General features: G+C 37.0%; 1 protein-coding gene across 3 annotated transcripts; it reads left to right on the top strand.

Moving 5' to 3' along the window:
* The first annotated feature begins 6,473 nt into the window (after positions 1 to 6,473).
* LOC116266967 (ubiquitin-conjugating enzyme E2 variant 1C-like) lies at positions 6,474 to 17,684 on the top strand. Of its 3 annotated transcripts, XM_031648515.2 has the most exons (5): positions 11,143 to 11,212; positions 11,439 to 11,578; positions 15,359 to 15,484; positions 17,340 to 17,489; positions 17,578 to 17,684. In XM_031648515.2, exons 1-4 carry the CDS (start codon positions 11,143 to 11,145, stop codon positions 17,478 to 17,480), a joined length of 477 nt encoding a protein of 158 aa, XP_031504375.2. In that variant the 3' UTR covers positions 17,481 to 17,489; positions 17,578 to 17,684. The 3 variants fall into 3 exon arrangements, with proteins under 3 accessions (XP_031504377.1, XP_031504375.2, XP_049937142.1); XM_031648517.2 differs by lacking the exon at positions 11,143 to 11,212 and adding an exon at positions 6,474 to 6,734 and having other exon boundaries at positions 17,340 to 17,684; XM_050081185.1 differs by having other exon boundaries at positions 17,340 to 17,684.
* The last annotated feature ends 945 nt before the right edge of the window (positions 17,685 to 18,629 follow it).

An 18,629-nucleotide genomic window follows, 5' to 3' on the forward strand; every position in this document is an offset into this window, starting at 1 on the left:
AAGGCGTTAAAAGATCCCTTTGTTTATCACAGGTTAGTTGGTCGGTTAATCTATTTGACAATTTCAAGACCAGATATAATGTATGCAGTTCATTCTTTAAGTAGCACATGCAAAGTCCATCTACTGCACATTATACTGTTGCTTTGAAGGTTCTACACTACTTGAAAAGTAATCCAGGACAAGGTTTGTTCTTCCCTGCAAATTCATATTTTAGGCTTATAGCTTACTCAGATGCAGATTGGGGAGCTTGCAGAGACACTAGGAAATCAATAACCGGATATTGTGTGTTCTTAGGAGAAAGCTTGGTTTCTTGGAAAACCAAAAAACAACCAATTGTGTCTCGATCTTTTGCTAAAGCAGAGTATCAAGCATTAGCAAATACTTGTGAGATACTCTGGCTCAAAAATCTATTGGGTGACTTTCAGGTAAAACATACAGTTGTAGTTCCTCTTTTATGTGATAGTAAATCAGCATTACAAATTATTGTTAATCCAGTCTTACATGAGAGAACTAAACATGTAGAATTAGACTGTCATATGATTCGTGATCTTGTAAAAAATGGAACAATTATTACCAGGTATGTGCCTTCATAGCTTCAAATTGCATATTTGTTTACTAAGACAGTGTCTAAAGAAATATTTCAAAGATTAAAACCCAAACTAAGCATATGTAATTTGCATGCTCCCGTTTGAAAAGGGGGTGTGAAAGGTTAACGCAGGAATTTCATTTTATGCACCGTGGTAGGCCACGATGCCTTTTCTGTTATAAGCTCCCATCAGGGCTGTTACGCTTAGCAGAAAATATCTCACCGTGAAAGAGGAGAAGAATAATTCTGTTACAGAAGAATGTTCTATACTATTCCAAAATGTGAAATTATGATTCGATAAAATTCGTTAATTCTTTTCTTGTTTTCTTGCGTAGTACTTCCTTATTGTAACTATAAATAAGTGTTGAGTAATGAATTGGTGGAGTGCCCTACTCTGTTTGTCATTCTTCCTACCCTTTCTCTGTACCATAGCTCTGTTTCTGTACAGTAGGCAGCAAGATTATTGACACTATTAATATTTGTACACCCATATTGGTTTGTGTGCAATAGGAATAATATTCATCTCCTTTAATAGAGATTGACCACACCACTTCAGCTGCAGCACTAGGAATACCTCTATACTTGACCTTTGTGCTTGACCATGGAACAACATATTGTTTTCTTGAGCTCTAGGATGCCAAGATGGGTCTTAGATACGCAGCATGTCCTCAAGTAGAGTTGTCATCTAGGCATTCCACCCAATCAACATCAGAGTAAACATATAGATGTCTAGCTTATGAGGTCGTGAAGTGTAAGCATATCGAATAGTATATTTTAAATATTATCGAAGAATATGTTTTATCGCAGACAATGAGCCACAATAGAAGCATAAACTAGTAAACTTAATGTATTAACACAAAATGCAATGTTGGTGTGCCTTATAAGATACTACAGAGCTCCAACCATGCTCTTATATAGTCAAGGATTATCACAATCTGCAGTATCACCAACCTACAACTTAGTTGTGGAAGTTGTCACGACCCAAGTCTATATATATATATATATATATAGCATAAACAAACATTGAGTCTTACTCTAAGCAAACTTGAGTAACGACCAAAATGTAAACAAATCAAACACCAACAAAACATCCCACACTATTTTAAGAGACATCCTTTTTTAATCTCACATAAAGACACTTAGACTCAAACAACTAGAATAACCTCAAAGCCCAGACTCGACGCAGTGTCTAGATTGCCAATACCAGTCCATCACAAAGACTGAGGATGTCAATCCTATAGCCACGATCTCTCAAGAACTACCTGTAGAGATAGAAAAAAGGGTCACATTTGATCTGAGTATGGTAACATCCAGCCATGAATGAAACATAGTTAGGGAAAATAAGTATATAATTATGTCAAACAAATTCATATGAGGACTTTATGGTCGACATCCATAAGTAATCAGTCCATAATGCACCTCAAGGTTATATCGTATTACCATGAGTGATGTATACATGACTTCCATATGTTGCGAAACTACAACGGTGATCCATTAATAATGATCATGGTCATCGTGACGAGCAAACAATAAAAAACTGTGGGCACAACTCACAGGTAGCACAAAACATGTCTTCACCAGGCGATCCAAATAGATCGAAGGTAACCTGTAGTGAAGTCTCTTGAGATATCCCAAATCGCGTTATAGCAGCAGGGTCCAACCACTGGCATTACCTGTAGTGGTGGACCGGCCCCTCTAGGCACCCGGGTTGAGGGACCAAGAGATGTCTCGCTCTCCAACCAAAAGTATAAAAAAATCCCCGGCTCTTGTGCTGCCCAATACCCTATGGGCCATTCAATGCAGATGGAGGAGCGTGCAACCACCATGATCTCGTGTTATGCCACTACCTCTTGGGATAAAACCAACCCTAGACCCGCTCGCACTTCACATGTCATTGTTGAAGCAAAATTGATGCTTTCCTCAATATAATTATTTATGAAATTATGAATCACGTTTTAGAGTTTAAAATAAAGCACAACTTGGCCACAAATCCCAATGCACAATCAGTCTAATCTACTACTTGCCTAAAAAGCGCATCAGCATAAGGGAAATGACAAATCATAACAAGATCCCATGTCAATGTCATCTAGAAGTCTATATTTATATGTGTCACGACCCCGCCCTTATGAATGCATTTGCGTAGGTTTATATATATATATATATATATATATATATAAACCTACGCAAATGCATTCATAAGGGTGGCACACATAAATGTTATATATATATAAACCTATGCAAATGCATTCATAAGGGCAGGGTCGTGACACATATAAATATAGACTTCCAGATGACATTGACATGAGATCTTGTGATGATATATATATGTATCCTCGTTTATATATATATATGCATATATATCTATTTATCCATATCTATGTTTATGGTTGAACCACACTATGGCTTTATGCTTAACCATCCCCTTGACAATCTGTTTATACTAAAGTACATGACTATTTGCATTTAAGCACATGAGGGTTAATCTATGTTTCTATGTTTATTATTAGTCTCAGTCCTAGGCCCATGAGGCAGTCCTATTACACCCTACAATAATAGCTTCTATATTCTGGAATTTGGTGGTTTCAGCCAGGAATCTCAACCCAATATTAAGATGTTTAATTGAAGACTTCAATAAGTTTCAATTTGCTTTATTCTCATTTTTTGTCCTGTAAATTTCTGGTTCAGATCCTACTTCTGAGTTCCCTATTTCTTGTTACCTTTGCTCATTGAATGAATTTCTGTAATAAGCAAAATGATGATTCATTTATAACATTCATAAGCTAACCTTAATCAAAAGGGATATTCTAGCTCTTTGGATTTGTTTCCTTTATTTTTTTCATGGTTAATTCATAGGTAACCTGGGAATTATTCTATCCTTTAATTAGATCTGCAGATTCACCAAATGATCTTATTTTCCAACTTTCCTAATTCTGTGAAGATACTCACTCTTGCCTAGCATGTTAACAGAAGACAAACGACTATTTCAGAAACCCATCACCCAAATCAGATTGAGTTCTGTTATGTGTTATGATATAAACATATGAAAGTGTAAGAACTGCATGCTTCTATTATGATAAAATATTTCCCTACATGTCTAGTATTAATAACTACAAACTGAGTGATATTCATAGAGTGCGAAGCAGCCCCCTGCTATGTAGGCCTTCTATCAACTGTATCATGCTTTGCACAGGTTTAGTGTAATGTAAATGCAAGACTATCACTCTTTTTTTTTTTCTGTGTGTTCTGTTATGATTTATACATTAACATAATGTATGAGTTCTTTAGAAGGATAGGACAGAAACATACTAGAAATAGTTTTGAACTATCTTGCTCATACTAATTTACACATATATACTTCTCCAGTTTTCCTATTATCACCAGGCCCATTCATGAAGGAACTTGCCACCCATATCATTTCAACATGCAGGAATGTTTATATTTAGTCCAGCTACCGAAACACACATCCCACTATATGAATACATAGCTATGTATGACTATATATAAGTATATACTGTATATTTATACACACACATGCGTACCAATATATATATATATATATATATATATATATATATATATATATATATATATATATATATATATATATATATATATATATATATATATATATATATATATATATATATATATATAGAACATGAATTTTCCCTGCTAAGTTTATTTTTAAGCAACATAGGCTATAGAAATATCAGTTTATGCACTTCTGAAATTGAGGTATCATCATGTCAAATCGCCCTTTCATTTACCATATGTCATAAGGCTGATCATGCAACATGCTTCCTTAATAAATCTGATTATATTATAAATTGCAAGAGCAATTCTATAATCATGTTCAACCTTTCATTTTAATGTAATGCATATTAGCAATTTCAAGCTAACAACCTACTTCTTACTCTACTTACTCGTATACATATTACATATTTACATTTACACATCTATATTACCATAAGCATAACATACATGAACTACATGCTGCATACATGTCTGAATATTCTCATACCTTATTGCTCAAAGGTGCAGTCAATTCAATGTACTTGCAGTGCTGTCACTCCATGGCAATCCAGCAGGATTCCCAGGGTCACTCTAACTGTGCAGCCCCTTGTTCCGACCAGCAGCTTCCCAGCTCCTTTGATCCTCCAAGACGCGGATGACAGGCATGTAAACCAGTCCCTCTTAGCTCTTGATCTTGGCCCCAAGATACAGGAAAACAAGAAATAGCTCCCACTCTTTCCCAATTTCTAGTTGTTGGGACCTTTCTTCTATGGCTTTAGCAAATGGGAAACTAAAATGCTGCAGTATAGAGTTAAATAGGGCCAATACATGGCCAGCAATACCTCCTTATGAATTTTCTAAGAATGGCTTCTCAGCTGCCCTCAATCTTCCTTGATTTCTCATCTAACAAATTCAGTTACTACCTCCAGCCATGTGTATATTAATTAACCCCTTTATTTTACAAGAACTGCAATTCTTTATGACATAGTTGACACTTTCAACTAGACTTACCTGTTATTTAAATGTACCATTTATAGCTTATACCCATATTAAAGTTTTTTGCAATAAATAAAGAAAAATGAAAAAAGTTGGGCCTTACATGTGGAGGAGATCTGTCGAGATTGGTTTGCAATCATACATATCCACTTTCTTTAGGCCTCGTTTGATGCACAGAAAAAATCCTGTGCATCGGGTGAAAAACATACGGCGAGGGGAAATTTACCCGGTGAGTGGTGTGTGCATCAAACGCCGGAAAACTTCACCCGCAAAATGTGTACGATGACAGTAAAATTCACCCACAAAAAAGTCCGACCTCAAAGCTCGGACTTTTTAACACAGATTTAAACAAATCTCGTTTTCTCTCCTCTTTCCCCTCCGTCGCCTCTTCCCCTCTCCTCTCTCTGTCTCTCTTTCCTCTCCTCTCTCACAAAGCCTCTCCTCTCTCGCTCTCTGCTTCCTCTCTTCTCTCACTCTCTCGTTCCTCTCCTCTCTTGGTCTCTCGCTCTGTCGTTCCTTTCCTTTCTCGCTCTCTCTTTCTTCACACGCAAGCCTTCAGACACCATCTTCAACAAGAAATTTCTGTTCTTCCCTCTTGGCTGCTTCTTCTGTAATTATTTGTGGATGGTATGAAATCATGTTACTTGTTTTTGTAGCTTCAATTTTTTAGGCACCGGATGCTTTGTTTGTTGTTTTCAAAAATCATCTTTCAATTTGTTTCCACGTGAAAAAAATCAATAACTACTAATGGTTTTAAAAAAAGTCTCTCATGCATCAAACATGGTTAATTTTACTATGCAAAAAACTACTTTGTATCAAACAAGGTTAATTCTACCATGCAAAAAGCTACCCTGTCATCAAACAAAGCTTTCGATTGAAAAAGGAAAAAATTTCATCCTGTATTTTTTTTCCAGTATTTTTTTTATGGTAAATTTACCAGGTTAAATTCTTTCCGATCATCAAACGGAGCCTAGAATCTCTATGACATATTTTTGTTGATACAGAGCCGAGTGACTTAGAGTTGAGTAGTGAGTATACCATTCTGTGCAACCAACAAATATGACAAAAAATTACGTAGAAGTTAAGGTATTATTATAGAGATTTTTAGAAAGGAAATCTTTTAACCTTTTAAATATTTTTTTTATCTTTATAAAATGACTCCCATTTTTTTACTGCTGGTCAATGGTATTTTAATTTTTTTTTTGTGCTGCATATAACCAACCAGCTTCCATGTATAAAAACCAGACCACCTCTTTAATTTAATTTTAAACAAAAATCCCTTTAAAAAGTTTCGAACTTTCTAAAGAATTTCATTTTCGAACTTGGTCCGTCTCGTACCCTCCGGATAGACGCAAATCTTTATATCCCGCGAAAAGCGAAGCCCGCCTGCCTCTGGAGTTTGCTTTATTCTTGCCAAAGCTGGACCCTCGATGCATTTTTCTCGTTTTGCTTTTCGCAGGAGGGCTTGGCATCTAAAGTGATTGGTCCCATTCTTTAACGAGAATCCCCTCCTCCATCGTCCGTCTCATATATCCACCTCGGTGTTCCACGGGATTTTTCTTTTCTTTCAAAGAAGGGAACGAAGGGAAAGAAAGAGCAGCGCTCATGACGATTGGGTCTGGAGGATCTAGCGTTGTGGGTATGTGCGTTACTCACGATTTTGTGGGAGAAGTGTGCGTCTTCTGAGATGGGTGGTCCTTTTCTTCTGTTTCAAGAATTGGTTCGTGGTTTTAGCGAGTTGTTTAAGACCGCTTCATGTGATGATTTTCGAGTTCTTCTCGAGTTGATTGAGTGTTCTTCGTGCACCCTTGCTTTCTTCATTTTTCTATTCGGCCCCAAGTTGTTCCGACACTGGCAGGAGATTGCCTTGTTATTCATGCCTACACTTTTTGGTTTCTGTAGTTGGAAAAATTTTGTGATACATGTTTTCTCTTCTCCAATTCATCCTTCATAGCAATCAGGTCACAGAATTGATTAATCTTCGCTAAGAGAGTCGGATTCACGCAATTGGGTCAGCAGACTGTTACTGTTAAGCGCTTCTAACTGGGTAGAATTCCACAAATATTTTTCCCTGAGGAAAGGTTTGTTCAACTACTGAAACCAAACAATATGTTGGGGTTGCTTTTAGGTTTCTTTTTTTTTTCTTTCTTTTTTATTTGTTTTATTTTCTGCTTTAAAGTGAGGTGCTGTCGAAATTAATCCTAGAAAAACTACTTATTTGATGGAAAGAATTTCAATTTTCTTGGAACTTTGTATAGGGAAATGGAAGTTAGTCTGAACGTGGAAAGGCGGAATCGCAGAACTCTATCCTTTTGAGGAATATGGACAGGTGGTACCAGATAAAGAAAGGTGCAGTGAACGAGACAGGCGAATCGATGTTAGTGGAATTTCATAATCTGCTAGTGGCGTAAAAGATAAAAAAACCTTATCTTGAAAACGTGGGAATCTGCATATCTGGAGAGTGGCCATTGAGGGAGATGACGACCATGTGCGTACTTTGAAAGTTAAAACTGGATCCTACATGTTTCTAAACGACATTGACATCCTTTATCATGGCCTGAACATATTTCACGTTTATGCATATAAAAAAAGAATTAACACCCATGTTTTAAGTAATATTCCTTTTGTCATTTGCATTACACCGATCGCACGACGTGCTTGTTTCTTGCATGGTTTCTGCGAACGTTTTTATTGCTTATTTGTTGCATATTTACTCTATGTAGCACACATAAAAATAGAATTAACATGCTGGAATTTGGTTTTCTTATTACAAGTGCATATATATATATATATATATATATATATATATATATATATATATAGAGAGAGAGAGAGAGAGAGAGAGAAGGTGGATCCCTCCAGCCAGGAGGGTTCCCCTCCCATCAAGCCCGCCTGAATGCTTTTCATCTGGTCTCCTTTCATGCACGTGCCCCAATGCACACATTGGAGCACTATAGTTGGGTCTTGGACCCACCATAATAGTCTTGTATCGATGTAATTCATGATTTAAACCAACAGCATATCATGTATATCAGTATACTTATGAACACAGAGTCTCGTGATGAGAAAGACTTGCAATTCAAAAATTCGGCCGGTTTGGGTAAACCGGGCCCCTCTTAGCATTTCTCCTCAGCCATTTGCTGTGAGGGGCTGGATGAAGATGGGGGATTCCTCCAGCCAAACCCGGCCAGAGGAATCCAGTAATCCTTTATATACCTTACTTTCTTACCTGATAGGCTTTTGGTCCATGAAGCATAGGATTATGTTGTAGTTAACTTTAAGGAAAATGCAATGATACTTCCGTGGAGGACGCATAGGCTAGAACAAATTTGGAATTTGCCTTGCCTTTCTACGTTCCTTTTGGATTTTGAGGTTTGTGGGAATAGTTGATCACACCCTGGCTTGTTTATGCCTGTTTTGCCAATTCAGTTGTTTTCGTGGTGTGCATATGTGTGTCTTCTGGTGCGGACACAAGATGTGCATTCTAACTTAAGTTCTCCATGTGAAACAGCTTTAGATTAATACATGACAAAAGAATAGCTGAAGGTATGATATGCTTGAGAATATGATTTTAAAATCAAGCCTTGGTGAGGTGTCACTTTGCATGAAGACCCTGCATGACTTAACACTGGGTTATGGATTTGTAGAATGCTATAATTAAAATGTTACTATTGTTGTTAGGTCCATAAATTGCAAACTAGAAGTTTGAGTTGGCAATGTCTCGATACCTTATGAGCTATTTAATAAAAAAAAAATCAACTTCAAAAGTATTTTCTCTATTTTGATAAAAACACAAAAAACAAGTGAAACAAAAATCAAGAATCTACTGTGATATTTTGAAAATACTGTCAAAATGAAAATACCACTATATTTTTCGTGATATTTTCAGAAACTCATTTTCTGTATGTTTGAAACACTTTTTGCCATTTTAATAGCTATTTAAATTTTGTCAATGTTTTGGAAGAAAATTAGTAGAAGACTCATACTTAATTTTGTTCTCTGTAACTTTGCTTTCCCAAAATTTTCTTGAGGAAAACAAACTTTGCAATTGATATCCAAGAAAACCTTGCCAAGAAAAGCACAAGGTGGTGCCTAGAAAGAGGGCCTTTGAAAAGGACTAAGGCGAAGCCTAGGCAGGCCAAATGAATATATAAGAAAAAAAATGAAATACAGAATATTGGAGAGTCAAAACATATGATATGCCTATAAATAACGTGCAGCTGAGCATTAATATATATATATACACACACACACACACACACACACACATATATATATATATATATATATTTCATATATATATATATACATGTGTGTGTGTTTTCTCATTCTCCCCCAACCCCCTTCCCCCTCTTTTTTTAACAGAGTAGACAAAGTACCTTTTGTTTTCTTTTGATATCTCAAGGATGATGAACCTCAGTTTTAAGAATTGAATAGAGGAGAAAAGCCCAAAAATAGAAACATCTAATTATATGGGGGAACGGGCAAACAAGGAAGAGAAAAGAGGAAAAACACAAAAAAGGAATGCAAAAAAAGAGGATAAGATCGATTTTCTATGGATTGAAAAATCCCTTCTCTCTCTTCTTTTTTATTATAAACGATGGAATTGACCCCGGAGATATATAGAAAATGATGTAATCACTCTCTTCTTTTTAAAATTGCACTGTATCCCCACCCATGTGACCTAGATACCCTAGAAAAGTTTGCTGTTAAAAACAGAGAAGAGAATGTGTGACAAGATGTAGTTATAACAGGTATAAGTAACAATGTAATAACAACAAAATGTATACCTGACAAGTTTTGACAGTATATACAACAGCAAGGAAGGATATATAACAATAACAGACTATGTAGAGGGTAACAGTATATAAATGGACAGATGAAGAAAGTGGTGGAAGAAGAAGTAGAGAAAGGAAGGAGACATTTGGGTGCGAGGGTGCTGGTGAGACATATCCCAAAAAATTGAAGTGCGAGTGTGCGGCGCGGGTGTATATATATATAATATATTTATTTTTTATATATAAATGTATGTATTCATAATATATATATTTTTAGCTTGTTTCTTAGCTTAGTCTGTCCTTCCTTTTTACTTTTATTACTATACATAAAGAAAGAATTAGAAAGGGACAGGGAGAAGAAAAAAAATAATGGAAAGTATTTTGAACTTGCATAAGAAGGGACACGGTTGGGGTGCGTGTCGGAGCTGCACCAGTACCAGCACCAGCGCGTGTCGACACGGGTGCGGCCTCTTTTTTGAAGAGTCCGTGTGACATAGGAAACGTGATTGAGGGCCTGCTATCTTGTTCATATGATGTTCTCAAAACAAATTAAAGGGTTGATGGGTTGTTCATCTTTGCATGAATGCTTTCTACTTGGTCCCAGTAGAACAAAAGCAGGATTACATATGAACTGCATACTGATACTGCCATCATCAGTCAAGGAACCCATCTTGCTTCATGCTAATAGCTTCTTAGATAAATGATGAGCATATTAAAATCAGCGAAATGACCTTGTCATTTTGCAGACATAAGACTAAACCATGATGGTGCATCCTTTCATTGTTTACATTTATAATTGGTTCCTCTGAAGGTTACTAAATTGGTTATTTAGCTCCAAAACAGTGGCTCTTGCATGGAAACCTGTGATGCACATAAGTAATTGCTTTACTTTCATTTTTCAGTATCATTAATTGCTTTCTGAACTGATCCTGCGTTTGTGTATAGAATTTGTGAATGTTGGTCGTCTAATTTGGAAGTGTGTCCATGGGGCCATCTGGCATGTGCTACTTGTGCTGGTTGTAAGGAGCAATTTTACCCATCTCTGATTTTTTCAAAAATCTGTCCTCATAGATGAGGTAGGATTGTCTAAGTTTATGAGCCTGAAACAGAAAGGATTTGTAGAAACCTGACATGCAGGTGTGATTTTATGGTCCCCCTTATCTCTTGAAAAATATGAAGCATCGCTTTTGATCCCTTGTAAAATTTGATTTATACACTCATTTTCATGATTTTTTATGCAAATAAATTTGGACGTTTTGCGCCATTCAGATGGTTGAGTTTCAAAAAACCGGCTGGAAGAAGGCTGGATGGCTGATAGTATTGGACAGTGAAATCCATGGTGTGTATATATATATATATATATATATATATATGTGTGTGTGTGTGTGTGTGTGTGTGTGTGTGTTTGGGTGTGTGTGTGTGTGTGTATACAGGACGTGGGTTTCTCTGGCTGTCCAGATGCTCCAGTCTCTCACACACGCAGCTTGATGCATTACATCGAGCAAATGTATATATATCATGGTCAACAGTTATGATTTTTAATTTTTTTTTCATCTGTTGTGCAGTACCTCGAAATTTCAGATTGCTGGAGGAGTTGGAGCGTGGAGAAAAAGGCATTGGTGATAGAACAGTTAGCTACGGAATGGATGATGGAGATGACATTTACATGCGGTCCTGGACGGGTACCATAATTGGTCCCCACAATGTAAGGGGATTTTCCTTTCCCATTGCTTAAGCAACTGGCTAAACAGTTTCAGGAAATGCCTATGAGATTTTGGGGATAATATCTCGTCTATTTTACTTCGAGTGTTGTTGGTGATATCATTTCCAAAATGGATGATAAACTTATGCTTGTCATGGCTATTCTTTTTCGTGCACATTGCCAATTTCTAGATTGTTTTTTTTTTTAGCATTTATTATAAGGAGAGAATCTTGATCCCAATTTTCTGGTTTGATTAATCTCAAGTTGTTGCAGTGACCTGGAGCATTTTAATGACTCTAGCCTTAGTGGGATAGAGAAAATAAACATTTGTTGGTGATCAGGAATGTGGCTAGCCATATGTAAAAGCATGTAAGAAATATTTATTATATTGATTTGTCAAATACTTAAAGAACATACAAAAGGAGGATAGATGACACTGTCTGTACACCAAGACTGAATGATTCAGGGCTCGACTTGGATTGGATTGACCTCGTGCCTCATGGGGACAACTATGTGGCTCAAGCTAGTTTTGACAACATTTTTTACGTGAAGTATACTTACATATGTGAAGAATAGTGTTCTTAGTTCAATGCAAGATTGATGTATTATATATAGTATGCATAACAACGTATATTGGTATATAAAATGCAAGGATTTTAATAATATGCTTACTACAATCATGTTACTAGTATTTCTATATGCAGATCTTTGTGTGTAATATAATGAAATTTGATAGCATATATGTGTGTGTGTGTGTGTGGGTATGTATATCATTGTCACTAACATAACTCTTGGTTTTTTAACGGCTAGGTTTTTGTTGGTTACTTTTTTTGGCAAAGTTGTTTTTTAGGAAATTTTGGGAAATTTTTGGGCGACTTTTCTAAAAGATAAAAAATTCCTAAGAATTAGGTAAAAATAAAATGAATGGGAAACTAATAAGAAAACATAAAAAATTAACTAGTTGAAATGATGAAAATTATCAGCAATGATAGAAATGAAGGTAATAATTTAACTTAACTTTTAAACTTTAAAGCAAAAATAACGTAAATGATCCAAAGAGAGCGTGATAACGTAAATATTGGGTGTTTTTGAAAAAGATGTGATATGTGCGATATATATATATATATATATATATAATATAGCAACACATATTTAAGTTATCCATTTTCGGCTTCTTTGTGTTTTTTGAGTCGTAAAAAGTCAATGGCTTTTATATAGCATGAGAAATTAATGATGAAAATCAAAATTTTCTATAAAATTTCCTTGGGAATGCCTTATTGTTATTGATTATTGTTTTATGAAATTTTAATTTTCTAACTTTCTTGAGGGGAAAATGCCTCCTATATCAATAATTCAATGATATCTAGGATGCTGGTTGCGTGGTATAGTAGGAAATCTGAGTTTCTACATTTTTGCCCATTTACCTTTGAGGAACAATATCTGGGAGGAATAGCTTGGGCTGGTAGACGTGAACAAGGGAAGGCGAACAAGGCAGGTCCACCGGAATTCCTGGGTGGAAACAACAGGATTTTAGTGATATCAGCAATTACAGGGATAGAAGGTTTGTTGTGGAGGGAACTAGACAACTAGTAAACAGAACATACCACTCCCTTTTCTTTGTTGAGAACTGGACGGGAAATGTGACGACTGCTATGAGGATAATAACCAGTTGGTTATCCCCCACAACCTAGACAAGAAAGGCAGCTAGGTGTTGAAACATCAGGGGGTCAAGATGCTGCTAGAGCGACATGTCTATCCACTTACGTCAACTGAATCTTCAGTGTCTTTTCATATTTAATTCCATGTCAGCTTCCCTGAACTTTCAGATGCTAAAACTTTGGTTTCCTGGCTATCATATGGAACCCAGTAGTCAATGGTCATCTTTAGGAAGGCAGATCCCATGTTGTAGTTGGATGGATCCGATGGATCCATCCAAGCTCATAGCTAGGGTCACTAACATCAACTGGTTCTGGGCTTCCCCGACTTTGTTATTTGTGTTACAGTTCCATGCTTGGACAACATGGTAAAAGAGGACATGCTCCTAGCTTAAAAGTGCGAACAGAAATTGAGAACTTTGTTATTAGGAGTGGCATTTAGATTATTTATGGTGAGGAACAAACCTTCACATCGTTTAATAATTGCAAAGGTGAAGAGACCATTCTATGCTGTTTGGACTGGTTTGACATTTTCAACAATTAGAAAAATCTTCAATGGTAGCACAAGCCTCAAGGTTAAGACAAGGACAACCTCTGGCCTCAATGTGCTGGCTTTTTACTCAAATGATAAGATCATAAGACCAGCTTCTTTCTCGGCTGCTATGCCTTCAAATACTTCAAGCGTTGGTTGGTCAAACAATTATGTATTCAAAGTTTCAAACTATGAAGGGCAGATGGAACATCCCTATTCATGGCATCCCGTGATTTGGACGATGTCAGTTCTTGAAGCTACCTGCTGAAACCTGGCTAAGTGGAACATGAACTGTGTTGGTGACATCCCAAACAGGATCCAAGTCTGCAGGGTAAATTGAATGAATGTAATGGCGAATTGACACTGGGGGCTACTGTGTGGCTGATGAGAAGCAAGTTTTGTGGCTTGACCTTGATAATTTTCTGGGACAAAGAAAAGCGCTACAAAGGCAAATTACTTGTATTAGTGGTGTGAATTGAACAATGAGACTGGAACACCAATTTCTTTCACAGCTTGGTTAAAACCCAAAAGTATAAGATCAAGAAAAAACATTTTTTCTATCACTCTACAAAGGGAAACCAGGTCTGGCCTGAGAGAATTCACCAGCTTTGTGGAAACTATTTCAAAGACCTTCTCTTGGCTGATAATTAGACAGGGATGCTCCCAAGGAGCTTGCCGGTCTTTATGTCAAGGACCAGGATAATGCTTTGTCACTTAGGCAGGTCATGGATGAGGATGTGAGGCATGCTGTGTTAACCTCAGATGTTTGAAGTACCTCCAAAATCAAGATTGGATGGTTTTCCTGTAAGCTTCTGGCAATATCACTGGAAAAAACATTAAAAGTGAAAAAGGTGTTGCAGTTAAGAGCTTCTTTCAAGTTGGTGAAGAAAGCACATCATTTCTGGTTCTCATCCTGAAGACACGGGGTGGCAATTTTGTCTCCAACTACAGCCCTCTTGCTCTTTGCAACGACCTCTAGAAGTTCTTGAACATAATTATAGCCACTAGAATGATATCTTGGTCACATAATATCTAGGGTGCATGGGAACCTTCTTGCCAGTGGATGATTTAGGACTGGTTTTAGTGCACCTTTCCTTTTTAAGGGTCTTCTTGAAAAAATGATTATGCAGATGTGTTTGCACTTTGCATGTTTATGAACATATAATCCAACATAAAATCATGCTTTTATGGACATGAAAGACGAGCTTTAGAAGCTAAAAGGGTTCAGACTGTTGGTTTAAAATCTTATCTACACCTTTAAAAAATATCATGTTCTTTTAGATTCATAATGTTTTGATTGTAAACATCACATCCAGAGAGTAAATTACTGAAAAATAATGAAAAATGTTAAAAGTGCAAGGTAAAACAAGTTCCATTTTTTGTAGGTTATTCATGTTGGTTCTCTGCATTCATAAAATGCTGCCTTCAAATTTTCATCATTTTTTGCAAGTGTAAGACTATTTTTCGGTGAAGTCCTTTTATGCCATTTATTGTAAATGAAAGGATGCTTCTTCTGGTAGTTGTTTCTATTTGTTTCTTTAAGAATTTGTCTTAGTGTTTAGAAGTTATTTACCAGTTTACTTTTTCCGTTTGCAGTCTGTACATGAGGGACGTATCTATCAATTGAAACTATTTTGTGACAAGGACTACCCAGAAAAGCCCCCAAGTGTCAGGTTCTACTCACGAATTAATTTGACATGCGTGAATCATGAGACTGGAGTGGTAAGAGTACCATCTGTGCTTCTTTCTGTTGGTTCATGTTTTGATAAAACTAATTAAACTGACAATTAAAAAGAGCCATATCTAATTTGGATTACATACTATATATATATATATATATATATATATATATATATATATATATATATATATATCCTTTGTGCCCTAGGAAATCACAATATTCGATCCAGCAGTTCACTCCTTGTTCCCTTCCCTTCCTAAAGATATCTAGCTAGATAGGTGTGCAATCCACCACTCAATTGATCTAATCCACTTAAAAGTTCGTGTAGATCCTGTTTCCTAATGTAGATGGTCTTGTTTTTACCTATTCGTTGTTTTGTCATTTCCTTTTTAATTGGTGACACTTCTAAAGACTAGAACATATAGATCATGAAAGCTGAACATTTAATAACGATATTACTATAGGTTGTGCCTTAATCTGGGTTGAGAATGAAAGCTCTACAGTGTCATTTCTGAGGGTGTTTTTGGCATCTTACATTATATTTGTTTGATATAAATGTCGTACTGCAGATCAAGACAACTCCAAATGATGATGCTGATATCTGCACATACATGCTATTATGAGTCTATTTCCAATATATGAGAGGAGAGAGAAAGAGGGACAGATATATGTTAACGTAAATAAAACTTTTGTCTCTTTTGAGGGGTATTTCGAGCTCTTGAAGAAACCACCTGACTTTTATATTTGCAATTTAACCTCAACTGTCTGATACATGAGGTCTAGGTGCTACCTGTTTACAACTTTACATACATACATACATACATACATACATACATACATACATACATACATATATATATATATATATATATATATATATATATATATATATAGAGAGAGAGAGAGAGAGAGAGAGAGAGAGATCTGAAACTGCAAGGAGTGAGGAGTGGATGGGATCTAAAAAGCTGGTCTAGTAGAGAGGAGGATCTTCCCCACCAATCTTCTCAGTTGGACACTGCAGTGTCTTCCTAGAACTTGTCTTCTTTAGAGCAACCCTTCATTAGACGTTGCAGTCATCTGTTCAATTTGACGTCCTCTGCTAATATCCATAACGGGATCCAAGTGTTGATAAAACTCATCTTTTATAGAGCAACCCTTCTCTCAGTCCTGTTCAAGTTGATTCCTTCTGGAAATAGCTGTTTGGGGTCCAGCATTCATACGTTGTGCGCCCTACTCCAGCCTCTATATGTTTTGTGTATCTTTATTGTGCATCTAGTCTTGTCCCCTTTTTTGTTTGGATGGCAATATGGGATTTGCGGAGCCCAACCAGATTGTTAAAAAAGGAGAGGGATACAAGAACGACCAGATTATGAAAAAAGGAGAGGGATACAGGAAGTGTAAAATTAACTTAAAAAAGCAGACAGGTAACTCAAAAGATATTCATTATGTACAGGATGGTTGGACGGTCCTATCCTACTTCATTGCTGGACTATGCTACCAATCACGGCTACCTGCATGGCCTCCGTGCAACATGGAATTCTTCTCACTGCTGAATAGCATTGTAGCGCTGTCTTCTACAGATATGAACATGTATCTGGTGATATTGCAAAAGAAACTGCAACTCTTCAGCTGTCCCTGCAGTCTTCTCACTGTTGAAATAGTGCCGTCTGGCTGGCAATGTTTGGCCAGCTTGGCAAAGTGCAGTTGGCTTGAAAAAAGTGTTCATTAATACTGCACTATATTGGGCTTGATACTGCTGGAGTTTATTCTGAAGAACTTGATCCTTAGTAGACCTGTTGAACTTGCGTGATCAATCGTTACAACTGTTGACGTTTGAATATGATATTTTGTCATGTGAATTTTGGAGGAATAATGATGTGTTTCTTGTGGGTGCAGGTTGAGCCAAAGAAGTTTGGGATGTTGGCAAACTGGCAGCGGCAGTACACAATGGAGGACATACTGACGCAGCTTAAAAAAGAGATGGCATCTCCACACAACCGGAAATCGGTTCAGCCACCGGAGGGAACGTTCTTCTAGCAACAGCTGGTACTGTATCTGCCACAGTTCCATTATCTAAATGCCCATGTCCGCAAACACGGAAAGGCTTTTCACACTGATTTCTTCTCTCTCGTAGGCCTTTGTTACTTGCTGGAGAATTGCTGTCTTGGGTTTTATATTTAAAATGACTTGAAACATAATGTTAAATATATTGCAACTGTAAATAGTTCTGGTTACTGTTTCCGCGTTGGTGTTTGAAAAGTGGATCTTTCTTGGAACTTTCGATGTTGCTAGAGAACCAATCGTTGCAGCTAGAAGCCAAAGAATTGTTTATGCCGCTTTCGTCAGGGCCCTAAAAAGTGATTGTCCATCTTCTCCTGCGTCACATTCTGCGAGTAGAGAAGTGCACGCAACGAATGTCCTATATTTTCCAGTGGTAGAAATCATCCTCTAGTTTGTGGGATTCAGTATCCGAATATGGGTGTTAGAGCACTGGCTTGGGTCAGTGGCTTGTAGGTGGGCAGTTACTTGTTTTTGCATGGATGCGCACACTCTTTGTGCCAATGAAGAGAGGCGATGCACCAGTTGATGTGCAATGTAGGCGCTGACGCAGTCCTGAACCTTAAGAGCATGGGAGGTGGAGAGGGGGGCTGGAGTTCTCATTTGAGGGGTAGAGAAATATGCTGGTAAGAGGAAAGTTGCGATTGATGAAGACCCGATGTGGCTTCAGGGATCGCAATAAGCGCAGTTGTTACTGATGAAATGATATCCAATCGCAGAGCATGTATTTGGGAGGTTGAAACGAGAAATAAGCCAATCTTTAGTTACTTGTTAAGTCATTCAGTAATCTACTGTATCCACCTCGATTTATGCTTCTAAAACAAGCTTTTGGTCACATTTAGTAAAGTTCAATCAATTTAGTGCTCAATTACCGATTCAACGTGGAGTTCTCTTACTAAATCTGATAAACACCCCTGGCGGATTGATATCATAATGGAGATTACGTGGAAAATTGGATTTTACGTTGCCTCTGGCAACTTGTGAACATGCATGCATTCCTGGAATCAAATCTAGGGGACGTGACAACGGCTTATTTGGAATCCACTTCTTGCTTTCTTAGACTTTGAAGAAGGGACCGAATTCCATGTTTTTAGACGGCAGCTTTGGCTAAGATGGGATTCATCGGGG

This window comes from Nymphaea colorata, chromosome 13 (assembly GCF_008831285.2).
Source record: "Nymphaea colorata isolate Beijing-Zhang1983 chromosome 13, ASM883128v2, whole genome shotgun sequence".
Classification (NCBI taxonomy): domain Eukaryota; kingdom Viridiplantae; phylum Streptophyta; class Magnoliopsida; order Nymphaeales; family Nymphaeaceae; genus Nymphaea; species Nymphaea colorata.